This window comes from Phaethon aethereus (assembly GCF_964289735.1).
Source record: "Phaethon aethereus genome assembly, chromosome: 2".
Classification (NCBI taxonomy): domain Eukaryota; kingdom Metazoa; phylum Chordata; class Aves; order Phaethontiformes; family Phaethontidae; genus Phaethon; species Phaethon aethereus.
The window spans coordinates 4,483,493-4,511,065 of NC_138582.1; the positions used below are offsets into that span (position 1 = coordinate 4,483,493).

Genomic DNA, 27,573 nt, shown 5'->3' on the forward strand with positions numbered 1-27,573 from the left:
AAGACAGTACTTAGCTTCCTATTTATGATAAACTAATAGCTCTTCAAGGATTGAGTTGAAACCGCAGACACTAAAGCAAGGGAAGAAAATCGCATTCCTTCCCCTCCTGATGCAAGTTCAACACTGTACTAACTACTGGATGGAGGCAAATGAACTGTGATGCATGCAGAAACTTAGCAAATCCAAACCCCAACTAGTGGAAAGAAAAAGCTTTATAGAAACAAGGTGTTCATGAAGAACTTGAATCAGTACCTGTCTGTGGGTACAGCTCGAAGGAAGGTACAGGCAGGAGGGAGAGTGCCAGGAGATGCTCCCGCGCTGCACTTACAGAACAGTGTGTCAGGTCATGCTGAAACAGAGTTGATGTTGTGATGTGCTTTAAATCACAGACATCTTTTTTTCTTAGGGCCCACTTCTTAGGTTCAGTGCTTAATTATCTGGTTTATGCTCTTGCCCACAAAGAGTTTTTGGTGCCACAGTTGAAGGGGCAGTGAACTGCAGCATGGGGACTTCTTAGGCCAGCTTTGCCAAAGCCAGCATCTCATGGAACCATACCCTCATGGAGTGCCGTCCTGGTATACGAGTTCAGTCACACTGTGTGCGTAGATATTAAAATGCATCCTTCTAGTACAAACATTATGTAATTTGCCTTTTTATAAAATGCTTTTTTTTCTCCTAAGTGCTTAACACATTTCCATTCAGATGGTACAGAATGTACATCTACTTAGACTTTCTGTGGCACAAAGGAGGTGGAAATACAGAAGTATGTCTTACCTGGCTGGCATATATATTAATAGTTTTAATGTATGGTGGAAGATACTGTACCATTCTACTTCTCTGGACTTCAGAAGCCTCATAGGATGTGGGAGTAGGATGCTCTGGTCTTGTGTTCAGAAAGTGAAGGTGGATGCGTATACTGTATGTATCTTCATTAGAAGTTCAAATATTTAAATATCAGTCTTCAAAGTTATATTCCTAACGGCTTATTTTTGCTCATGTTTGCTTGAGGAATATCTTTTTTTTATCAGATGGTGTGATGGTTACTGCAAAGTAACTGGCAACTTCCAGGAGCCTAAACAGAGATGTCTGGCCAGTGAGTAAATGGTAACTGATGAATCACCTTCCTGGCATAGTACTGAAATATCCTACGCTGTTTCTGAAATGGAACCTGCATTAAATTTCCCAGAATTTTAGTCTTGTGCTCAATGTTCTGAGGATCATGGCTTCATGTAGGACCACAAATTGGAATAAGATATGAGTACAGTTAAGCATCATTTAAATGTGAGGAGTAACTGCATTTCAATGGAAAGTCCAGGGGTAGGAGGGAATGTGGAATAAAAGACCCTACACTAGGCAAGGACAATGGAAAGCATTAAGCAGGAAATAGGGTCTATGGTTAAGGGGGGGCCACAATATCCTGAAAAATGCCATTGAAATTTTTAAATGCTCGCTTTTTGTTGCAGATTAATCAGCCACTCGATGGGGATTAACAGTGGAGCACCTCTTTGTGTCGCCTTTCCACCTCTCTGTAGCAAGAATAACAACTTCAGCACTTCTTCAATAATAATTATGAAACTGGTATTAACTGAATGGCAATTATGGATTTTTAACTCTAACTCACAGTAAACCAGCAAGCCATATGTTGAAATTCCTACCAAATAGCTTTTCATTCTTAATGTCTCATATCTATACAAGAAGTTGCAAGATACCTGTTTGTACAAGAGGAATATAAGCATTACTTGCCTGAGGAACAGAAGCTGAAAGAGAAGACACCTAACTTGTTCGTGGAGTTATGGTAGTATTATTTATATAGATATAACAAATATATTTTTTTTATGGTAATGAAAATGGCTCCCCAGAATGCTGACTCGGAATCTATGCAAGTTCAAGACCTACCTGTGGCACAGCTTCAGAAACCAGAAAACAAGGAGAATGAAAGTAGAGAGGAGACCATTAGCGAAGGATCCATAGACCGGATACCAGTACGCCTGTGGGTGATGCATGGTGCAGTAATGTTTGGCAGGGAATTTTGTTATGCCATGGAGACAGCTTTGGTGACACCCGTATTGTTACAAATTGGTAAGTAATTCTCATGTGTTAGTGGAAGCTTTCTATATCTTTTTGCATGGATTAAAGTTGAAGGAAGAGGGAAGTGGGGTCTGCCAACTAAAAATACAGAAGGTAAAAAGGATTTCAGTTTTTGTAATTGGCCGTGCCACAGATTCAGTTGTGTGACTGTGTTTAAGTGGGGAAGACTTCTATATGCATTCATCTTCTGTCTAATATTGCTTCTCTCTGTAAAAAAGTTTAACCTGATTTAAGTTTTCTGTTCCCATATAAAGCTAGCAACCTCAAAACCTTCTAAAATTCTTTATTAAAAGGTAAGTGTCCTAGAACCTAGAAACATTATTAGACTATTGCAGTGAAGGATTTAAGGAGAAATGCTTCAGGTTGCAGTACTTCAGAATAAACAGATAAAATGTCTTTTCCAACTACAAAGGAAACATTGCATTTATTTCAAACCACTAGTGAGTTTTGTTTTATATGATTAATCTGTCTAGTTTATAACACATGAATAAATATGAATAAACAATGATATAGCTTTAGGTAATAATGGGAGGTAATGGGGACTAGAATAGGAGTAGACTTAAATTTTGTGGCAAGTACTATAATTAGGTTTCCAATAAACTGCTTACAGGATTAGCAGTATCTGGTATTACCTTTATCAAATCTAGAAAATCATGTTCTCTATCAGATAGCAGAAAACATTACACAAAACTGAATGGAAATACTGGACTGAACATGCTTCCATGAGTGAATAAATCAACAATGTGTGTGCACAGTATGAGTATGTATATATAGTATATGCATATTATGTGTTTGCTTTGGCTTATACATGGAGTTGTGCCTTACAGCATGCTCAGTTGTGGCCAAACAGAAGCACTCAACTAATGCTCTAAAATTATGTTAATTACAACATTGTTTAAAAATGTCAAGGTTAGCATCTGAAATGAAACATCTGTATTTTTATATTTGATGTGACAAAAGAGGATAAGAGATTGAACTTGTGAGCATGCAATGTACAAATTCTTTTGTGCAGTCTTCCTGCAGTTAATGTGTTTTCATATGAAGTTACTGGTCGGTTTATTTTGAATCGGGGTCAATAATCAGTGCAATTAGTGCCATGAGGTGCTGATGGGTCATGCCTCCAAGTTTTCATGAAAATTTTCATTTTCAGAGTTCATAAAATGTCCTTTTTGGATCTATTGGTCACATAGTTAAAGATTGTAAGTGGTCCCTAAATAGCTTTCTGATCAACCTGGCTTGCTGAATAAAACACATGCAACTTCACCTAGGAATATTAACAATGTCCATAACTAGTTTTGAGGTTTTGTCTTCTGGGTAAATTGAGATTTAGAGACTCAAGTAATTTGTACTAGCAGCTTTGGTTCAATTACTGTCTACTATGAATGCAAAATACTTGTGTCCTGCTTTGCCTGGAGAAGACCCCAAGTTTTGTAAATGACCTGTACTTTCTTGTTTGTGCTGGCACTTGGATGTTTAAAATGTATAGCTGGCTAAGCTGACCTTACCTTACCATAGAGTAAGGTCAGACAGTATAAATAAACCTTCCTCTTAATTACTGACCAGTCTACTAGTTTACAATTCTTTTGTGAGCTTTTCTAGCAGATCTGTTTCCTCCAGATAATTGAGAAATATCTCTTCCCTTCCTTCCCTAACCCCAGTGATCAAAATAACATTGGTATTTGGGGGCAGGGAAGAAAAGAGTTCTGGCTTCTAGAAAAGCTTGCAAATTGAAAAAGTGATGTAAAAGACTGTGGAGGTGCAATAATGATGTTCCATGCTGTATAGATAAGAAGCGGAGGTAGCTGGTTACAAATGTTAGCGCTTTGGGAACTAATTGAAATCTTTTGTGCTCTGGCTCGTGTTCCCTCAGCAAGAGAATGAACAATGTTGGATTCACTGAAGGGTTAAGTTATTCACGGGTGACTTATCTAGCCTGTTTGGTAATTACCTCTTACATGGTTCTGTTTACCTTTATCAACCTCAACATCTGTCTGCCTCAACAGGAGCTATATTTATTCCTCACTGGAGGGGGTTGCATATAGCTGTTGAATTGCTGTAATATTCCCTTTGCTGCTTGTTTTGGTAAAAAGCAACATTCAGTTGTTTTCTGAGAGATTAAATTGAGTTAAACTATTTTTGAAAAGTGGCATGTGGGGAAGTATAGTGACTCAACCAACCAAGTTTGCTAATCATAAATTGAAGAACCAGAAACATTTTGGGCAAAAAGGACTCTTCCTTACAGATAGATGTTGAATATTAACAATTAAGCTTTAGGTTATATGCTTGTGCTCTGTCTTAGAAAACTTTGGTTGCTGAAATAATCTGAGATTCTTATCTGATACCACCATTAAAACCCTAGGCACGTTAGTATGGCGTTACACACTTTCAGCTTGCAGGTATTTGACTTTCCTAGCTCTTTGTGTACCCTGGATCAGAGGTGTAGTTATTATTTGGCAGATCAGTGACCTGTCCTACTTGTTCTGTAAGCCACAAGATTTCAGCAACTGAAGGAGATAATCCTTTCGATAGTCGCTTTCCAGTTCAACAGTGGTTGAATTCTCAATGTTTTTAAATTTCCTCAAGTTTTGAATTCTTACCAAAAGAACTAAAGGCAGCATTGAGAGCAGGTTGGATCAATGAATACTGTGAATGGGGAAGGGCTGGAAGTGCCCGAGTTGCTGTACCCCTACTGAATTAAGTTCCCATTTGTGACTTTAATCTTCGTTTTTATTGCTTTGCCTAGATTGATGTTACATTGCCTTGTCAGAAATGCAGCTACAAATCTGTAACAGCCTGGTAGTCATAACTGGGCTTTAGTAGCTTAGCAACAAGAACAAGCCAAATATATATTACATGTTGCTTTTTATTCTAACTTGCTCTTTGATTTCACGCAATCTGCAGCTTAAGAATTCAAAACGAAGCAGCTAACTTGTTTAGAAGAATTCAGAGGATATAAAAATATGCCAAATATGAGGAGTGGCAGACTGGTTCCAGATGAAATTAAATTAGTTGGCACTCTCACAAGTTTCAAGCTTTAGAAGTCTTCATTAACCTTTTTTAGAGACCCATTCAGTCAGCAATCCCAGCCAGCATTAAAACTTCACTACAAAATAAACTGTCAGCCCCTTCAGCACTCCAGGTTTACTTGTTCATCAGTCTGAGATTTTTGAGAAGCAGTGATTTCTTCTTACTATTGGGTATGTTCTGTACATTAACACTACTGTTTGCCTCCCAGATGCATTTTCAGCCACACACTGTAAACTCCATAGGACCAGGATGAGGCCTTTGTCTTCTGAAACATCTGGTACTTAATGCTGCTTATCTGTGAGAGGGAATTAAAATCCCTGCTATTGTTTGTAAATGACAGTGTATTTTCTTCCATCATTAAACTTGGCTTCTAAGGATTAGATCTTTCTCTAAATCTACTTCCAGTTTGTAACAGTTCGTGGAAAATTTGGATACATTTTAGAAATTATTTTGCAAGGGATTTTGATTAAATAAGTGAGGATAAACTAATGACTGGTATAGTGTAAACTTAGGGAAACTGTTAGGTTTTTGAACAAACTTGTCCAGTGAAATCACAGTATGTGGCTTCTATTAGCAACACTTTAAATCATTAATCTGAAATTACCAAATTATGTCATTATTTCAGTTGTAATTCGAGCACAATTTGGGTGGTAATGCAACCAGTAAATCTATTTCAGTTCTGAAAAGTGGGATCCATGTGTCTGTCTGATTAGGACTGCACAAAAAAGATCTGTATTCTGGGACTTGGGGTCGCTGCTGCTTTCAGCATGAAAAATTTGCTGTCTGACTAATGAGTAGTGGTAGCTGTAAACATGAAGCTTCACATTTTATATTTAATATGATAAAAGCTTTGCCAAGCCTTTACTGTTGTTTCAAAGGATCTTTCCAATGCTACTGAGTGTTTTATGAATAGTTAATAGGCACAGAAGTGACTGTCAGCACCAGAACTGTTCCTCATTCCCCTGCATAAATTAAATGTATTACACTAGTGCTTTTAAAAAGAAACTATATATGTTTACATAAGGAAAAACATTAACAGTTTACATGTGCTGCTTACCTTTATAATGTCACTTAAATTTAGGGATGTTTCTCTGGTATGGTACAGGAACAGCCTTAATTTTTACGCATTTCATATCTGAGTGCCTGTCTGTGATACTATTACTTTGTTTTACTGTTAGAGTTAATGGGCTCTTGTAGTAAACATTAGCTGTTCAAGCATTCAATATTGAAGTTGGTCACTTCAAGCTTAACCTTGAGCATGGTGTTCTTTTTAGGCAATAACACTAAGGAATAGCATTTCTGGAAACTGCATATTTCAGTGCTAATTAATAGATTTTAATAAAGAGAAAGGCTGAGCTAAGCAGAGCAGAATACCATAGGTTATTTTTGTTTGGAAAAGAGATTATTTCTCTCATTATATGCTAATGAGTCAGCAAAATAGTGTAGCTACTCATGTCTCATGAGACACACGACACATTTCCTACATGTCTCATACATGTAGAAAAGATGTTTGGGGGTCTGGGCTGTTGTTTCTCAGTTAAAGCATTTAGAAATATCTCAGGAAAAAAAAATACCTAACATTCAGAATTCTTCCAGCCTAAAACTTAGCAGACCATGCTTAAAGGGTCCTGAAATCTAGTTCATGTGAAATTGCCAGTATGGAAAAAGTGTTAAGCAATAATTCAAAGTGCTGATTCTGAGAAATCTCAGTGGTAGCTGAGAAGTAATTATGCTGAAGAGATTTAATATGACGGAGTGAACTTTTAGTATGAAGTAGTGAATCTCCCCATTGAAATTTAGTGTTGATACCTGTCTGAGAAGAATGCATGTAGGTAAAGAGGAGATTATGGAGATGTCTTCAGAATCCAAGCATGAAATGTTACAGATAAGTTAGCTTTTAGGTATGTTTCTTCAAAGGAATTAAGTTATCAGTTGCTGAATCAATTCAGTGTGGAAGGGGATAGTCTTCCTAAGGCTAAGCCTAAGATCAAAGGAAATCTAAAAACCTTACAGATTTGGTGGGGGAGAAGGGAACAAGGGGATTGGATGAGCTTTTGGAGGCTGCCTATAATTCAAGTGAATTCTCAGATAGAAGAAGCTCTTCAACATAAAGCAGCACTGACTCCTTAGCTCAGCTCAGCTCAAGTAGTCAAGTTTATTCCAAATCTCTGACAGAGGTTACATTTGTTAGGGTTATGTGTACTTATAATTGTCTTTCTACTAAGCTGCATCTTACCATTTGGGCTGTGCCTTACTTTATATTATCTGGAAGAAACTGTTTGAGTTGCTGTTAACCTGTTCTGTGACTCTCAAAGTTAAACTCCTATACGTTCCAGCTGCATCTGAGCTCCCAGGCGTAGCTGCATTTGATGTTGAGAGTGAATTGCAGGATCTGAATTCTGCTTTGGAAGAATTAATGGCTTGAGCTGACCTGTCCCAAGAGGGAACTGTAACACAGCTAACAAGGGCAAGAATTGAATTTACAGTGGATCCAGAAAACCTACATTAATAAACAATTAAATACATATTTCAGCCTTGTTAGCGTTGAATTTAGTCTTTAAGATCATGTGAAGTTTGTATTCAGCGCTTAGGTGGTGGAATGTATAAAACTGCAAATACTGTGCCTGAGGCACATGTTAATTGCCCTATAAAACCTCCCCACCCATCATTTTTTATTTATTGACTAATTTTATGTCCACTAAGGGGTCATGTAAGACTGATTTTACTGTACTTTTTTAACCAACAAGCAAGTCAATAAGGTTTTCATATCATATTGCTGTTCTGTTACATAAAATGTCTTTTGACCTCAAATCAGTAGCATCACAGTCTTAGAGCACATGCAGTCCTTAATGGAAGGTTTGGTTAAGGATACCTTTGAGGCACCTTTAAAAGAAAGGTGCTATGCAACTACTAAGATTTTTAATCCTGGGGCCAGTGGGAGCATATGCTTCATTTTTCTATCAAGGCAAATGCCATGTGGTCTGGCAGTTGTGCAATAACAGTTACAGAGCTTTTTTTTATACCAATGTTCTGGTTTTCTTTGAAGGCCAGATTCGGTGTTACTTAGAGGCACAACTGATAACACATGGCAGACTTTCAGTTGGGGTAACATGAGGATTCGTGCAGACTGTGATTTTTGGATGAATAGTTTCTCTAGGGAAGGGAGGTTGAGTGTGAAGGAATTCAGAGGCTTCTTCCGTAGCATGAAACATATTTCCTATTACTTAGCAGTAGGTAACTTTTTGTTCCTTTTTTTTTTTGGCTGAATAAGGTCTGTCGAAGCTGCTTCTAAAATAAGTCTCATATTTGCTCTGGTGCTGTTTTCTCCCATTCCAAATCTTTAGTAAGTCCATGATCTTTTAATTGTGCACTGTGGGAATGGTAATACTTTTTTTTCCTGGCATAAAGAGTGTTCGCAGTTAAAATTGCATCTGAGAACACTTGAGTCCTCAGAAGTTTCCTTTTTGAGAGCTTGTGTGATCTGAGGTTAGTGCGAGTGACCATATATGACACGCAACAAACACTAACAGGTCTGAGAACTGTGGACCTACAGAAAAAGCAAGCTGCAAGAAAAAGCAAACTGTATATAAATGTCAGCTCTTATGTAAGGATGGAACTTTGAAAGCGATTTTTTAAATTTCGTTGTCTGTTCTTCAAATCTATTTTTTTATGCAGCAATAGACATTTTAGTCTGATTTGTGGGAAGAGCTTGAGGCCTTCAAAAATAATCATTCCCTAAGAAAATGGACATCTCTACCCTTATGCAGATGCTTCTTTCTACCAGTAAATCTTTCCTGTCCAGAAGTATGCTGCTGCCTTTTTATCTTGAGTAGCCAAGATTTGAGAGACTAAACTTTTTGGAGTACTTTGACATCTCTGTTCCCCTTCTTTCCTAAGTCTCTTGTGCTCTCCTGCCCCAAGGAGATCTAGTAAAGGAGCAGAAATAAGGAACAGTTAATAACGCTGCTAATAGTACTGACCTGGTTATGAGACTAAACCGTAAGCAGATTTTTTTGCTGTTTAATTTTCATATCAGCCAGTAGTTTTCAATTTTTCTTTCAGTCTATTTTAAATGTGCTTTTTACTTCTCTTTTATACTGGGTCACTGAATTGTCTTGCAGTTCTTCCCGCCCAACACATACTGGACCCACCTTGTTGCTAGAGCCAAGACAAGCCTATAGGGTTTTCTGCTTTCAAGGGCAGCTCTGGAGTAGAAAGGGACACATACAGTATCAATGAACTGCAGGATTCCTGTATCTTCACTGCTCCCTTACAAAGATTTCCTGTGGGTAGTGGGGAAAGGATGGGAGAAGTAGGGAACAGACTTTGACCTCCTGAAACTGTGCTAAAATTGAGTGGTTTTAAACACCCGCCTGTATGTAACCTCTTTCCTAGCCTGAAACTCTTCCTCTTAATCTGCTTTCCACCCACATACACTCTCAGGCAAATTTACAAAGCCCACATCTTTTTATACTTCTGTCTAAACACCCTCTAGGAGAGCAAGATGTTAGGTGAACCCGTGAATGTACGTGCGCACACAATTGCTGAGTTTCAGTTTTCTGTTCAGAATTTGAGTTTGACCCTCACCTCTGACCAAGAGGTAATTTTGCCATAGCGATAACAGATGAAACATGATAGTGCTTCCATGCTCTTTATTACGAAGTAATTGCCACCAGGGCAATTTTCCAGCAGGCAATTGCCTGTTCTTTACTGTAAAAAGAAACCTTTCAGCTCTTTGGATGGGGTTCTGGTGGTGGAGACTTGCAGATGCAGATCTGAGATTTGGGCACCCAGCTTTTGAAACTTGCAGTGCGAAGGCTCAAATCAATGTTTTTTTCTATTGAGTGTGGATTGTGAAACAGGTTATGAAAAGGGGATGGCTGAGAACTCCTTAATGAACAAGAATCTTACTTTTCAAGGAAATAAAATCACGGCCACTTTTGAAATGAAAAGAATGTCAACAGGCTGTTGCCAAATCACATAATGCTTTAATAAAGCTTACTTCAAGAGGATTGTCAAAGCTGCAGCCCCTTAAGCTCTATTCTCCTCTGAGTCTCCTGTGTGCTTGTTGCAACAGTATTTCTGTTGTGATGCACCCTCTGGGACTCTATTTTAATCATCCTCTTTTAAACAAACAACAGTTGAGAAGGTTTCAGATATGCCTCCTGCAGGCTATTTTGCAAGAAATTGTTGGAAAAGTTTTGATCTGCTGATACAGTTTGATAAAATATAATACGAGTCCATTTAAACAAGGAAAAAACAGGTCATAGATTTTATTTACATTGGTTTAGATAAATCCCCAATAGCTCGTGTCACCCCATAAACATATTCCTCTCTCTGAAGTCTTGAGTAACAGTGGGTACAAAGCAGCACAGATGCAGATTTTTCCATGAATAGATAAACCCAGCAATATACTGTATTAACATTTGGTTGTCTTCAGCTGGAGCCTCATGGTGGATTGTTTGCAGTGTAGTAGATGCAGAGCATGGAAACTGGATATGGCCTCTTTTTCTACAGAAATAAATGGGATTTAAAAGGGTTTCATTAGACAAGCAAGTGTAACTTGCCCACAGTCACAATGACCTGGAAAGCCTAAACTCTGCAAAGAAGAATAGGGTAAGTGGGAGGTGAAGGGGAGGGAAAGACTTTTAGCTGGGGGTAGCAGTGGGCAGGTAGGGGCTGGCAAGAGCACTAAAGTATTTAGCAGGTGCTGCTAGACCTGATAGGTGATTCCATTTGTGCTTTGAAATGAAGAGATTCAAGTCCTTTATTTATTGTCACTCCTTATTTGGGGGAAAAATGAACGATCCACTTTCCCACTGCTGGGGAGGATGTGTAGCAATGAGGCTTTCCTTCTTCCAGTTGCTGTATTTGGAAACTGTTCTACTTCGTGTAAAATAGCATAAAAGTTCTTGAAAACAGGTCATCTAAATACCCTGCTGTCACTCTAGCATCTGTTTCAGCTGTCCCTATTTAAATTGAATCCCGTTGTAAAGTAGGTGATTTATGAAGTTGTTTCAACCTTTATATGCCCCATGTACATGTGGCATTCTGAAATGTGAAGATTTGGATGCAAACATCTTCTGGGGATTGTGTAAACAGAAGGATTTGAGTCTGAGTTTCTGTTATAACTTGGGAGTGGTGACTGCTGTGTTACACTGCTCAGCACCTAACCTTGCTGCAATCTCACTGGGCTGCGAGGAGTGCTCGTGTGAGGGCAAAGCTGATGTTTTGCACAGGTATTGGGCAGCTGGAACCACTCAACACTCCTGCATGAGACCGCACCAGTGTTTTGCAGAGCAGCTGGAGGGAGACTTTGGAGAAAGTCAGATGAGCTTAAACTTCGGAGGTAGAACTGGAGACTGGCAGTTGAATGCCAAAATCACGACTTCGTTGTCTACCTCCAGATTACTAAGTATAAATGCATTTTAGTGAAGCAAACTTTCTGCAAATAGAGACTCAGTTACCTGGAAGCCACCACTGGGGCCATGCAGTGTCAAAGCATGGACATTACTGTAACAGGCAGTCTTTAGAAACGGCTTCCACACTGACCTCAAGAAGCCTTAACACTTCCAGAGCACGGCTACCTTTCCCCACAGAACTGCTGATACAGAGAACGGCGAATAGAAAGGATCAGTCCCTATAGTGGCCTGGTTCTGTCCTCAATATCAACTTTGTCTTTGGCATGTCCCACCATGAGCAGTGCAACCTCTTTGTAATATGCCGATAAATTTGGTGTAAGTTCTGTTCAGATCATCTTAACCGTGAATTTCTACCCTCCTTTGGATCACAATTTATGTTCTCTCTGGCTCAAGTGATAAACTGAGCTGGATCATTTTCTATGTGTTCTCATGTTTATAGACTGCTTAAAACTATGAATTTCCTCCTTTTATCAGTTGTGCTGCTTTATAAACAATGGTCTTTCAATAATTCAGTCCATCAGAATTGACACCCGCCCAGATAATTTGCAAATTCCAAAAATATTCTTCTGGCTTTAAATGAGCTTTTGATCTGGAGGTGTTTAACACCTCTTAAAAATGTTATATCTGGACATCTCTGAAATTAAAGCATTTCTTTGGAGAATGCAGATAGAGTTCACACACTTCAGAGTTCATGTAGGTGGCAGGAAAATTAATATCAAATTACAGCTTCTAAAATTAGTATTAAACTTTGACACTCTAGGAGAAATCTTGACGAATCTAAACCCAACAAAATGCCTTGGGTATTCAGATAAATGATTGTTTACCAGGGTGGATTAGTTCTTGTGGATACGGTTGCAGCATTCACCACGTTTTCCTTGCCTGATTTGGGAAGTCAGGCATAGTGTCTTACCAAGCCAGACATTTTCTGGTGAGGAGGAGTCGTTACAGGCATACCTGCTGTCTTACATGGACTCTACCAGGTGACTTAAAAATGATTGTTTATCATACTCTGATGCAAATTAGACAATTTATGTAGTGATGGGGTGCCTCTGCAGACTCGGAAACATATGATCTTGTGTTTTGTTTCAAGCTACACCAGAAATGAAGAACAGATGTGCTGTGCTCTGTCCCGTCTTTTTCCCCTTGTTATTCTGTAAAACTTTACAAAAATAGGTTTCTGGTCGCTAGACTTCGATGTCATTTTATCACCTATGTAGTGGTTCTGCTCTATAGCTGCCTTTTTAGCAAAACTGCTTATTTGAAGGGTTTGGTTTTTTTCACTAATGGATATATTCCTAATATGAATGCCTTTGCAACATAAATAATACTTTATCTTGACTTTAAATGAGGGCAGAAGGAAACTATATCATCTGTCAGAAATGAAAATTGAGTTCAACATTTTTTCTTTTTTGGTTCAACAAATAGCAGTGTGCAAGAAACAGTTTACAAACCTGAACTGGCTGGCATCTCAGAGGGCATCGCTAGCGACCTGAGGTGGGCAGCAGTGTTGACACCCTTCCCTAGTGATTAGTTGGGTCCCCCCAGATACAGACATGCTGTATAACAGTAGAGAAGCTGAAGAAGTGCGTGGACGAGCTTTCAGAACATTTGGGAACGACTGAGAAAATAAGATGATATGCTCAGTTAAAAAGCTGAGGGTGGCTCTTTCTCTGTAATTTAATTAAGGAGTAGTCTTAACAGTGCTCCCTTCTCTGAGGTAGTCAAAGTCATGGGTCATAAGTCTTGTGCCAGGGACTGCATTGGTTTGGATAGCAGTCAGCATGTGCAAGAGGTTACGAAGACAAATGAAGGGGAAGGTTATTTTTCTGCACTATGGATTTCTACACCGTTGATGTGGCAAATGTGTTTAAAATAAGTTTGCAAATGTTTTTAAGCTGTAACCTTGAGGGGGAAGGGTTTCGTACAAATGAAAGGATTGTCAAATTCAATCTTGAAAATTATTTAGGTTTCCTTTGGGTGACTGAATAATGCTGTGTTGCTGACTATACCTGTAACTCTCATATAACTTGTTCCATTCTTTTATAAAGTTCAAATTGGAAAAAAAAGGTTACAAGCAGAGTGATGTAAAGTAAAACTGCTTTGCACAACGTGATAAAAATACTTGCCTGGTTGGTTGGAAAAGAGTTCTGTTCTGCTTTGTCCCCACTAGAGCCTAATCCTCACAATTTGCATATTTGGAAAGGAAATGTTTGTCTTATTTTCTGGTGTGCTCTGCTTGTTTAACTTCAGATTTCATTGGTAATTTTATCCTTCTATGCATAGTCTCTGTGATTGTGAAACATAACACATGCAAGTAAAGATTCCATATAAAAGAGTCTGTGGTGAGAAGCCTTTTTTCATCTTCTGTGATTACATTTTATTCCAAACTACCAATTACGATTATTTGGTGCAAAGTGACTCCATGGATCTCATTATCCTTCATGAAGAAATGCAAGTAGTATAATTTTTAAACAGCTCAATAAGGATGGGGGAGCTGCTCCTCTGGGACGCAGTGTGTTATTTGCAGTGCAGGCTGAGACTTGAGGGTTAAGTTCTGCTCTAGTTACCAAAATTTCCTGTGTGTGCAACTTTGTAGTATGACCCTGGAAGCTCAAAATACTATGATCAAAATTTTTATATAGCTAGACTTTAGAAGACTTCGATATGAAAGCAGCTTTACTTTTAAATCTCTGGTACACATGTAGAACGTGTTTCATGTAAGTTAATGTTCAAGCCAAAACATACAAGTTTATAGAAGAAGGCATGTGGGAAAGTTTGAAAGTTTGAGGCAGGCTACATAAACACCAAGGCAGTCTTTTTAATCAGTCCTCATAATTTCATCCAAGAGATTGGTTTCTTATAATGCTTCACCCACAAGGCAGGCAGCTATAAAGGAAGACCACTTTTTTTTGTGGGGTCTTTGAGGAGGACACACAACTCTCTATGGTAGTCCTGTTACCAGCATTCATATGTTTAAAGATTGTTAAAATAACTGAACTGCAGTGTTTTTCCTCAAGTAATGGTCTACGTGGAAAACCACATCTGCGAACTACAACCTGCAGTTCATTTGTTGAAGCAAACAGGAAAAACACTAATAGGATTTATGTTTTGCTTGATATAGCTGCACAAGGAATTAACCTCAATAAAGGGAACTGTGTAGAAGAATACAGTTTCTTTTTAGGAGCTTAGTATGGGTTATTTTCAAAATTCTTCTTTTTAAAATATGCGATGAATAATGAGTTAGAAGAATTGGTGTGTTTATGTATAATTCAGCAACACTTTTAAAAGTAAATAATTTAAAAGTAAATGCAGTGTTACTGTTCTTTGACTTTTAGCTGGTAGGGCTTTGTAGTAGCACAGTTGTGACAACAATGATTGCAGACAGTGTTTATTCCTATCATAAACCTGTAGTCCTAAAGACTTTAGAAAGGCCAGAAGGTTGATTTTGTGGTGTAGAAACAATTAACAATACACTTTTTGTAAGCCTATTATGAGAACAGTGGCTTTGTGGAAGACTTTGAGTATTGAAAAGGGGAGTAAAGCACTTTGGGACTGCATGATGTGAATGGCCTAAAGAATGTACGTAGAATCAATTCAGCTTTTTTTCCCCTCCAACTAGTTTGGGCATGTCTAGGTGGAAAAAATGGCTTTTAAAATTATGTTTATTAAAGTTATGTTTGTATGAGTTACCTATAATGTTTATTAGCTATTATATCTTTTGTGTTAGGTCAGGTAGGGTAATTATAGAAGGAGATGCCTGCACCAGGTACTGACCCTTAAAGGGCCTATGCAAATGTGATCCCAGCTGAAATTTAGAGATCAACTGTCTGGTCAGTCATCCCTGGGAAGATGAAGGTTTTCAGATGGTATCTGCAGAGGTACACAGGCCAAAAAACACCTTCTTGAGTCACTGCTTTCATGTGGTGTCTAAGCATGTAGTCAAGCCTAAAAGTTGGGGGAGAAGAGGCTGATTTTTATCAATGTGCGAGGAGCTCCCCGCGTTTTACTCTGCTGTACACTTATTGTATGTTCTAACAAATGCAACTTGATGCTGGAAAAAAATGATTTTCTTTGCTGCTTGCAATTCAAGGGCATGAATGTTGTACTGACCATACTCCGCCTGGCTGCCTGCTCGACAAAAAAAAAATACTTTTTTGGCTACTTCCAGGTCTCTCTGCCTTCCTTTTTCAAGTTCTGTTCCTGGATACAGTGACCAGATGCCATGCTGGGCAAAGAAGATGCCAGTCACTTGTTTGGCAGCATGCACCAAATCCTTTATGGTTTCCTAGGGCTTGGGGGTTGGTGGTGTAGAACAGGCGCAGCAGGAGTACACTTCTGGGGCAGTGAATGGGGATTTAGTGTCGTAGAATAGTGTGGATTGGAAGGGACCTTTAAAGGCCATCTAGTCCAACCCCCCTGCCATGAGCAGGGACATTTTCAACTAGACCAGGTTGCTCAGAACTTCATCCAACCTGACCTGGAATGTTGCTACAGATGGGGCATCTACCATGTCTCTGGGCAACCTGGGCTACTGTTTTACCACCCTCATTGTGAAAAAGCTCTTCCTTATATCTAATATAAATCTACCCTCTTTTAGTTTAAAATTGGTTCCCCTTGTCCTGTCACTACAGGCCCTGCTCAAAAGTCTGTCCCCATCTTTCTTCTAAGCCCCCTTTAAGCCCTGGCAGCTGCAATAAGGTCTGCCCAGAGCCTTCTCTGCTCCAGGCTGAACCCCCCCAGCTCTCCCAGCCTGTCCTCCCAGCAGAGCTGTTCCAGCCCTCGGAGCATTGCTGGGGCCTCCTCCGGCCCCGCTCCCAACAGGTCCATGACTCTCCTGTGCCGAGGGCTCCAGAGCTGGACGCAGCACTGTGGGGGGGGTCTCACCAGAGCACAGTAGAGGGACATAATCCCCTCCCTCACCCTGCTGGCCACGCGGCTCTGGGGGCAGCCCAGGAGATGGCTGGCCTTCTGGGCTGTGAGCTCACATTGCTGGCCCATGTCCAGCTTTTCACCCACCAGGACCCCCAAGTCCTCCTCAGCAGGGCTGCTCTCAATCCCTTCATCCCCCAGCCTGTAGTGATACTGGTGGTTGCCCTGACTCAGGGGCAGGACCCTGCCCTTGGCCTTGCTGAACCTCATGAGGTTCACATGGGCCCATTCCTTGAGCTTGTCCAGGTCCCTCTGGATGGATCCTGTCCCTCGGGTGTGTCAGCTGGACCACTCAGCTTGGTGTCATCTGCAAACTTGCTGAGGGTGCACTCGATCCACTGTCTGTGGCGTTGATGAAGATATTAAAGAGTACTGGTCCCAGTATGGACTCTTGAGGGACACGACTCATCACCAATCTCGGTCTGGACATTGAGCCATTGACCACTACCTAGGTGGTGCTTTCTAGCCCAGTATTTGCTAGAGTGGTATTTTAGAAGTCTTAACCTTTACTGAGTCTTATAAGATTTGGGATCTCCTAACGATGCTCTTCATCTTGCCCTTGCTTAGTTATGTTAATCATGCTTCTATCTCCCCTTGAGGTCTTCATCGAGCAGTGCAGAAGGGTAGTCAAAGCTTCCTTTACACACAAAATCCTTCCACTGTGGAGCAGCACAGGACCAGAGCACCCAAGCAAGGGCTTAGGCTGTACCTTCTGCTGCCTTGTGATGCTGCTGGGCAGCCCCCTCCCAGCTATGAGCAGCCCCATATTGAATGGGTTGCCATTAAGCAAGTCTGATTTTAATTGAAAAATTGTTCTTAATCAGGACAGAAAAGTTGTACATTAACCAGATTTTCTGAGGGGGTGGGAGAGGATCAGTCCAGTCTGGGTTGAACATGGATTTCAGACTTAACAGGTCAGGTTTTGCTGTACTTGGAGGAAAAAAATAGGTGTTAACATCAGTTTTTGGTTGGGATTTGCTTCTGCTGAGTAAGTAGATGGTCCTATTCCAGGGTATTAATGTGTTAATCACTGCAACAAAAGCCCCACTGTTGATTAACAGAACAGGCTTGTGAGTTGGTGCTGAAAGATTTTCTATTGTATATGTAAGAGTCTCTAGAGTTTGGGAATTTTAAAATGTGTTTGAGCTGAAGTGCCTTTGTTTATAAATTTGCCAATATTCTAGAAGTGGTGACGAAAAACCCTATTGAGCTTTGGATAAACTGGGATGCTGCATATCTTCGGGCAACACATGTCACTGTAATTGATGTCTCATCTGGCAGCGAGACGGAGCAGTGAAGTGCTGCAGTGTTACGTAAGGCACGCGGAGTCGAAGTGGGGCATCACGTACAGCTGATGCATTTTAATTACATCCCGTAAAGGCAAGGGAAGGACTAGCGTGGCAAAACACTTTATTGATGGCTGCGTTCATATACGTGTCTGCATACATTTAGATAGTTGCGAGCGATGGGAAATGGATGCTAGCGTAGTTGCTTGTGACCTTTGAGTCTTTCTGTATCGGCAGGTTGCTTACCTGGCCAGCAACAGGCGACAGCGTTTGCAGCCTGGGAATAAATATACTGACGTTGTGAAGTTAGCACTGGGTGGCTCTACTGATATATGTGTATAGCAACCTACGTTTTTCTGGGACCATGAAGAAAGTTCTCAGCTTCTTATTTGATGTAAGCACCTTGGTTACATCCCTAAAACTGCTCTTCAGTGGAGGTTAAAAGGAATTTTTTTTTAATTATTGCTGGTTCAGCACACTGGAAGTTGCATCAGATTTAATCTATATTCAATTTCAGCTCGTTAAAGACCATGATGCACATTTCTTACTAGAGTCAAAGTGATTTATTTCTGAATATTGGTTACTAAGCGAGAGAGGAAGAAAAGTTAAAAACAAGTTTCCCAAGAGCCAAAAAAGATGGCACGGGTAATCTAGAAAACTCCAGTGAATCAGTTTAAGCAGTCGATAGATGCTCTTGGCAATGTTGCATTTCCTTGCCCTCTCTGGAGCGTAATTACCTGCTGCAGCCTGGAGAGAGCTTGTTTGGCACTCTCAGTGTTTGAGTATAAAAGGTTCAGCTTCTGTCTTAAGTAAATCTGGCACTTTTCACTGGCCTGAATGTACCTTGGCAAAAATAAATACCATCGTTTTGGTAAGGATGTCATTGTGCACAACCTATCGGAGTCGCTAAGCGTTTTTGCTTAATAAAAAGAAACAAACAGCAATTGATTCTTTGGTCTTTGCCCGAGCAGGGCGTGTCATATGTGTTGCCGTTGATTCCTCCTCTTGAGCAGCAGCAGCAGTAGCTAATACTGGCATATGTCTGTTAGCAATTGCTTGAGATATTGGATAAGGAAGTAGAAAACTGGATTGTTGTAAGGGCAGGAAGCTAGGAATAATCTTCTACCTGAATTACTTCAGGTTACTTCTGTGGAAGCAGGTTAGTAGGTGGATTAGAAACATTAAAATAAATAAGTAAAGCTTTAAAAGCTATACTTGACAGCATTTGTGATCACACTAAGAGGAAAACCGTGTTTGCCTGCCTGCAGATCAGTGTATGTATTCCTTCTCCGATGCCTCAGACTTCGGCTGTTCTCAGGCTTTTGCTTCCCTTCTCCCCCTTCCACACATACCTTTGGCTCACTTCTCTTAACATATGCTTCTCCTTCCTGACACAGCACCATAAAACTGGGTTATAAACTAGAAATTGTCAGGGAAGCCACATAAACCTTTCTACAACTTTGGCAGAATGGCAGTGTAGCAGCAGAGCTTAATGAAACACTGATGACTCCCACGGTTGCCAAATATGAGAAGGGGAGGACAGTTGTAGGAGGTTGAGAAGCAAGAACTGAGCCGAGACAGAAAATGGGAAAACTGGATGATGAAATCCTTTAAGAGGCCTGTCACTTATTTCCTTAAATCCATTTTTCAGAAGTGTTATTTAACCCAACATGGTTGCTGCTGGCACGCTAATGCGTGTGTAATTTCAAAAGCTATTGCTGTACCAAAAGGCAGAATAGTTTTGCCAGAAGGGGATATTACTCTTCTGCAGCTTAGTACTGCAGGACTCTACATGAAACACCACACTAATATTTCGGTACTGAAGCTGCTGGAGAGCAAGAATATTGTTTTATTACCAGTTTAGTTGTTCTTTCAAAATAGATGGCTCTAGTCTAGTTGTAGGCATGCCATGAAATAGTTGTAATAGTCTCCAATTTTTTGGAATTTGTTTCTACTGTAAAAGTGTGACTTGTTTGCATCTAACTACTAAGGAAATTTAAAATTTGAAATATAAACTTTAAGGAAATGTTGGACAGTTTTTCCAGCATCTGTAACCTAATTTCATCCTTTAAATATTTGTATTAATTATTTGTTCACATATCTCAAATCTAGATCCAGCTTTCATCTATAATCTTGTCCTTATGACGGGGAGTGACCAAAGCAGAAATGTAGGTGCATTTTAAAGGCACGAATCTGCTGTAAAAGTTTTGGATGTTGCAGCGATGCAGGTAGCGGATTCCCGTCCTGGAAGAGGTAGACAGACAGAGCTCCAGCCCTCTCCTCTGCAAAGTGTCTTTTGGTCCTGTGGATTTTTCCCGATGCATTCAGGGTGGGCTGCAGCTGACTTGCTGGTAGCTTTGGAAAGAATTTTCTGCATTTTGCCCTTGAATATCAGTCTTTCGAAGTACCACGGTCTCTATGGCCTTGTAATATTCATATTAATTATTTGTTGTCTTAATTATCACTCCTCTCAGTGCTAATAACCCCGTTCCAATGGGGGAATCATGCTTTATCCCTCCACTCTCGCATCCCACAACTGATTCCTCGTTTGCACCGCGGAGGCAGCCCTATCCTCGCTTCCTACCATCCGGAGCGGTAACAGACCAGCTGAGCGAGGCCGAGAGCCCAGTGCTCCCAGCCGTTGTGCAGACATCCCGGCTGTCAAGAGCTAAACAGGAGAGGGAAGGAGAGGATAGACTTCTTGCAAATGGGTGATAGTTTGTGCTCCGGAAAAGTATGTTCAGGCTGCAGAGTTCACGTACTCCTGCCTGTAACATGTATATAATGTGCTGACAGCTGGTAAATGTTGCAGGCTAAGCCGAAGAGCTCTTATTTGACAGGCACAAGAAGAATTTCAGGATGTGAATTTTACCAGTGGGAAGATTGAAGCCACAGTTTTGATATTGCTCCTATTTTATGCGGTGTTTATTGCAGTAGGTCATTTCTGAGACACTGAGTGAATAAAGATGCCTGGTAACTTGATAGGCTATTATTTTCATGTAGAAAGCTAGCAGCAATTAAAAACCTCATGGTACCAATTTTGTTCTGAGTTTTTCCACCTGCGCTCTTGCTACTGAATCAAGCCTTGTGATCACAAGTATTGGTCAGTATTTTTTTCGAGCGTTGTCATGCTGTTTGCCACTTGTTTAGAAGCCATTCTTGAAGCAAGATTGAGCAAATGTCATCATATAGGCTGGGCAGACCTAATTTAATGAAGAGCAAAAATCTCACATAAAAATGAAGTCTAATATAGGGCTTCATTTCTTCTCACACCAGCAGCTGTAAGATACTTAGCATTAGGGGTGCAAATTAGAGGCTCTCTCATCTCATATGATATCAGACTCTGATTTCAAGTGGTACTTAAAATTCTTTCCTTCTTAAAAGCTTGCACTCCCACATTTGGAAGCTGCTCAAATCATGATAATGGGTACCAGGAGAAATTACTGTGCTTTTTCATACCCCTTCCCTGTTGGTCAGAGTTCCCATTTCAATCCAGAAGTTAGAAGGTGATTCCTCGTGGGTGTGATAAACTCAACGTACTCAGACCACCAGCCAAGCCCGTTCCAGTGCATTGGTTCAACATATATTGCCTCAGGTATGGGTTTTTTTGGCAGCTCAAAGTCCTGCACGAACTCTAAGCTGTTGGAAGTCCTAAAATGTGAGGGGAGATAGCAAGAAGCAAAAGGATTTCTGGTTGAAGCTTCATGGCGATACAGTTGTCAAAACAGGCACAACCAACAGTGTGGCAAGTCTGTATTTTTATTTTAAATACATGGGAGTGGATATCGGGGTGCATTTATGAAATTATTGCAGCTGCATTCTGAAATTTCTATTCCTGAAATAGACACTCCAAAGCTCAAATGCTTGTCTTGCAGTGGTTTCTATGATTTTGTTGTAACAAGATGAAGAACAGATACTGGGGTTCTAATTTTTTCACAGCTTTTTGACAAGCATTGGTTTTGCTTGCTACACTTTAAAAAAATATAGTCTAAACAAAGCAGCTTGTACAAGCAATGCATTTTTAAACAGATCAATGTAAAATATTTTTAGCAACACTCAGTATTTGATACAGGGATGAAATTGTGGAATACAAGTATTTGCAGGGCATGTCAGCTTCTTATGTTAGTTCAGAAATTTGTATGGTGTTTACTTTAAGCGTATAAACAAGTCTCTAGGTGATGATTTCTGACAAATGAAAATAGGAGCTTAGCATCCTATTCCCATATCAGATCTTATTGTTAAGCTTATAAAGAACTATTTTTCCCCCAATAGAACTTATCAAAAAGAGGTTTTGAATAGAAACTGCTGCATGTGACTTAATCTTTCTTCCATGTAACTCGTGACCTCACGCAGCCTTTAGACTGATGGTGACACAGTGAGCATTTCCTGTGAACCGTGAGCGGTGCTGGTCCCACTATTGTTGGGCACTTTTTTTGTCTGGGAAAAAACAAACCCTTATTTACTAGAAGCCAGTGTCCTGTTTGTTTGTAGCTGGCTGGGAAATGCCATATTACAAGGGTCTCAGTGGCAGTCGTTGCTGCTAACAGAAGCTGTTGTTGTGTTTTGCTCTTTTTCTCACTGATTTGTATGAGACTTCTGAGTCTGCCTTGTGACCTGCTCCAGATTCCGTTCACGGCACAAATACTAACCTTGTTTATCCAATATGTTTTTTTCCTCCTCGGTGTTTCCTCAAATTAGCTGTCAGTAAAGGGCTAAATAATAATCCTCCAGTTATTACTCCTCCGCCAAGAGGCCACCAGGTTACTTTTCCAAGTTGGCTGATGGCGGTTCGCTGTTAGAGCTGCTACCTGGCAAGGCAAGCACAGCGGTGGAAAATTACAGACAAAATAAAGGAACAGCATTAAACTGGTAATGGGATGCAGCTGCTTTGGCCGTCGAGTCCGCATGTGAGCCTCAGCAGCCTTTGGTAAAGGCATTTGCTGCATGATACTTCTCTTGGCCATATGAAATTAGTCCCAGCCTAGTTATAGCCTGTTCCAGGTAGGTTTAGCAGCTCTCAGCGGTTGGGACGTTTTACATTTGGCTGTAACAGGTTGCGGCGAGGCAGTCATATGGATGACAAGCTTGCTGTGCGGTACTGCCCTGAAATCTAGTCAAAGCCGGCATCCGTACATCTGTTCTGCGCATCAGAGACTGGATGCTGCAGGGCTGCTGGCCGAGCCCATCGCTGTAGCCAAGTTTATTCAAAATACATACTGCATCTGACTCTTTGCCACTAGATGGGGGTATCAGAGGGAACTTCTTGGTATCAGAATATGCCCTTTATCTCTTCGTTTCCGCTCACCGGTGTCTTGTCCTGGCTTGGATGCCTGTCTTCTCATTTTAAAATACTGTATGAAACGGTGAAGTTCTGTAGGCATAGCAGCATATATATGCAGAGAAAGGAGCCATTAGGATATGTAATTACCTTCCTCAACTGCCTAGTGCCCTTTGCAGCCATAACATTTTGTTATTTTATTTATTAAAGTTATTAAGTTTTGTTATTGGAGCTCATCTTGTGACGTAGCAAACCTCTGGGAGACTTGGGGGTTTATATCTTGTTTTTATATATATATACACACAATATCTTTAAGTATTTCAATTTTCAGTCCCCTTATTTATTTTGCTTCTACTGCCAAATCATGTATGCCAACCTAAATATGCATATCATGTATGCAGACGTTCAAGATACTAAAACCAGAACAGTCTCTTTTAAGGGAAAAAAGTATTTTGGGGTTGGAGTTCTCCTTTCCTGTCTGGGACTTTCTCATTTATATCAAAACGTCTAGCACTAAAGCAAAGCTACTGCTGAAATGGTGAAGCACCTGTAGACTCTGCCAGTATGAAGCTTGAATTTTATGAAGAACATCTGCAAGGTATGTTCTGAAGTCTTGCTTCATGGGACAGCGGAGGTAGCGCTCAGTGCCTTGGAAAGCTCTTTGCTGGAAGACCCGTGGTAGAACACGGCTGTAAGCTTTACAGAAGTCTGACTTTCCAGCAACAAAGCTGAGTGCAGACATCAGAGGTGACAACTAAACCTATACAGAGAGAGCAGGCTCTTCTAGGCACCAGAACTGTTGTCTCACAGTGTTTTCAGTGACTGGGTAGACTACATTTTCTCAATAATACATCTCAACTTCAAGAAAGCAAATACAAAAGGAAGCTTTGGGTAACTAACTTTACTACCCGTTGCTAAAAAAATTGCTCTGTTTGCCTGCCCATATGTTGTTCAGATGAGGAGTCTGCTGTCTGTCAGACTGGTACGGGAGGGAATTCTCCCACCAGCAAATTAATTTTTCCTATGCTGTTTTATCTTAGCTTGCACGTACACCAGCTTCCCACTGTGAATCTTCTCCAACAGAATCACAGAATCATTAAGGTTGGAAAAGACCTTTGAGATCATCAAGTACAACCATCAACCCAACAGCTCCATGTCCACTAAACCATATCCACCACTCAGTACTTTTGCACTTGAGTAACCAACTAAATTCTAATGTGCCGATATCACAGTTTACATACTTACAGTAAAGTTATGCACTTCATAAATGATAACTCTCTTGAATTCTGCATAACTGTATATAAAACACATATGATGATTGTGTAAACTGCTAGCTTACACTTGGAATGTAATTTATAAGAGCCCTGCCACTTAGGTTACAGAGGTAGTCCTATAGCATGACTTTTCCAGCAAGAGAAAAAGCAGATTGTGCTCATGTTGATGGTTCCTACCATTATACAATCTGTGGGAATTGCTCGTGTTTCACTTGAAAGTTATCCCTTTCCTGTTTACTTGGAGGAGCACTGAAAGCTTTTTAGAAATTCTTCCATTTTACTTGGCATGGGGCTATTAATTCTTGTATAGACTTTTATCATGGCCTCTTTTGCTAAAGATAGATATTTTGGCCACTAAAGAGAAGTTCAATTAAAAAAAAAAAAATCAAAGTGGTTTGTCTAAAGACGGATCTCCAAACATAATGGTTTTGGTTTTTTAAGTGTCCTTTTAACCCTTCCGTAAAAGCTACCATACATCCCTAGCTCTGTTCTGAAAATAGAGATTCATGGCTTTTGCAAAGTAAGCCATTTTCAATGTAAATATTTGGATTTAGGCTTTTATTTATAATACTTAGATGTTAGGAAGATCACCCTTTTCAATCTGTGAAAATAAAGCCTTCTCAAGAAAGCATTTCAGTCTCTCTCCTCTTACTCATACATGGAAAGATAGGACTCCCTAACTGTAGGCATGTAACAGAGGTTGGGTAAAACCCCTTTTTTTCGTTTCTTTTACTGGCCTGTAAAATCAAACCAGGATGCAGGCCTTAATCTGATTTTCAGTTATTACATGTAAAGTTGACCTTGAAAGTACTGAAGTCGAAGTAATGCTGGCAGTAAAAATCACTGTTTTTTTAATAATCTTAGGACATTTTTATAAGAGTTGGTTAACTGTGGCTATAAAGCATTAAAAAATACCTATATTTCCAGTTTAGAAACGTGCAGTTTTTACAGTTGAAGAAAAAATACTTGTAAACAGATTTCAATTCTCTGTAGAAGTCATCATTTCAAATGGATTGTTTCCAGAACTTTTTGTTAAAATTTGTATATGCCACAGAGACGTGCTGTTGTAGACTGGAGACAAAGTGGTGACCACGAGGGCAGCAGGACGGTGAGCTGTGCAAGCCCCTGTGTCCCTGGATGTACTGCTCGTATCGCTTGTCCTTGCTGCACTAGCCTTTGCTTGTTGTTTCTGCTCATAGTCTCCATTAAAGTGAGTTGGTTGTCTCAATGGATGTTGGAACGTTAAAAGAGAGTCTCTTAATCGTATCCATTTTACTTGTATTTATCTGTTTAAGGTTGTTTATTCACATAAGATAGGATGATGCTTGTAACGCTAGTAATGGAGCTGTTGCTAGCCTTCATCCCCTGCATTTATTTAAAGTAACTGTATGATTTACTGCAAAACCTTCCCTACATCAAGTGTTTACTGATGGATGAGCTTGATTGAGATGTCCCAGCTCATAATTCACAAGTCACAACATAATTCAGAAAAGAAACTTCTGTTCTCAACATAGAGCCCTTTTGCAGTGATATGACATCACATTATTTCAGATGTTGGTGAATGCTGCATTAAAGATCAATGACGTTGGTTAAGCCATAGCTTCTAACTTTGTTTAAAACAGACTTGTTGCAGTGAGTTGGCATCACACAATAGCAACCTCTCATGTATAACTGCTGCTCAACAGGATGGCTCTGTGGAGGCAAAATGGGATGAATATTTACACATTGCCACTTCTTCTGTGTCCTGCAGAAAAATCATTCACCCAAAATGAATCACAACCTGCCTACAGTTTAGTTTGGCTTGCCTCGAACTAAATGTTTCTCTTTCCCATCATTAATTTTTTTTTTAAGCACACTGTTCCCCTTCTGTATGCTAGCTCAGGCATTGATAAGCGTTAGCATCCTGGAGCAGGTGAGGTGCCAGTTAAACACCCAGTGCCCGAACCTGCTTGTGTGCTTGGGAAGGCTGTTGAACTTGGTGAAGTTAAAGAGGATTTAAACCACAGGGAGATGGACGTTTTCGCTGCGCTTATATTTGGGTTACTGGCTTGTACCTGTGACTAGGGTAGAGCTCATTAAGAGAAGCTGGGTGGTGTAATTATAAATGTTGGGGTCTGGAGGAATGGTGCTAAAACAACTGTGGCTTCTTGAACAAGAGCTTTAAACCTAATATGTCTCCTGCCCTGGCGAAGTATGTCTCAGCTAAAACTTCCATGTCAACCAAAACATCACCAAACAATTGGAAAATCTAAGCAAGAGGTGGCGGTTTGAACCATGATGTGAACGAGGTGCTATCTGTATAAACAAAGCCCTTTCCGAGAGTCAGTAGTTGTATGGTAGGTGTCATTGTGGAGTATTTGCCTCAGGTACAGGCCTGGAGCAAGGAAAGACGGCTAAACCATGGTGCTTTCCCCATTCCCTGTGGGCAGGCTGCTCATGGGTGTGTTTGGGCTGAAAGCGCAGGTCACGCGGGTTCAGAGAGGCAAGTTTATTCCAATAACACTGATCAAGGTGTCTGTCGCCATTAGCTTGCTCGTTAGCCAAAGTTGACTCAAATCACATAGACCTTGGCCGCAGACCTAGATTTTGAATCCTGATAGTGAATTTTGTTATTTATGGTAAGTTGTGGTCAAAAAATGTCTTATTTTCTTATAATATTTCTGCATTACTGCAGAGCACACCAGTCTCAGGAAAATGCGATTTATCTCGTGGAAGAAGTCAGCATCATTAGTCAAGATTTGATAGCACTTTAAACAGCAGGAGATTAGACTTCCAATTTTGCAGCATAGTCTATTTTGGGCAGGGATTGGTATAATCCTGCTTGGTAATGGAGGCCTCGGCACGCTGCGCAGGGAGCGTAAGGTACAGGTTGATCTCGCCAGCAAAGGTCGAATACTACTCGCGCTCATGATACGTGGTTTTGAATAACAAATGCTTTTCCTTCCTAGAGTAAAGACACTCAGTTTTTCAGTCTTGGCATCAGCTGGACTGCGAGAAATTGATTGGTTTGGTTCTAATGCTTTGCTGAGAAACATGTCAAAGTTGTTACCTGACCTGTGCTGATAAATTGAGAGGGAGACGGATCTCAGAGGAGCCGAGCGTAGCAGCTCCTCTGGGCCAGTGTGCCATCTGCAGGCCATTGCTCTCCATGCTGGAGAGGTGTAAAGCAGGGCTTTGGGGGTTTCTTTCCTTCTCCAGAAATTATTTGTAACAACATTGTTGTTTTCTAGGTAAATATTACATAATAAATCAAATTTGTTTCAATGTCA

General features: G+C 40.3%; 1 protein-coding gene across 1 annotated transcript in view; it reads left to right on the top strand.

The window, feature by feature from the left end:
* Window positions 1-1,835: 1,835 nt before the first annotated feature.
* Window positions 1,836-27,573, top strand: part of SLC45A4 (solute carrier family 45 member 4) — a gene marked incomplete at both ends in the record, with an annotated part of 34,097 nt that continues 8,359 nt past the window's right edge. The window contains one exon of the mRNA XM_082015187.1: window positions 1,836-2,079. Coding sequence (XP_081871313.1) covers window positions 1,836-2,079 — 244 coding nt within the window. The remainder of the gene's footprint in view (window positions 2,080-27,573) is intronic.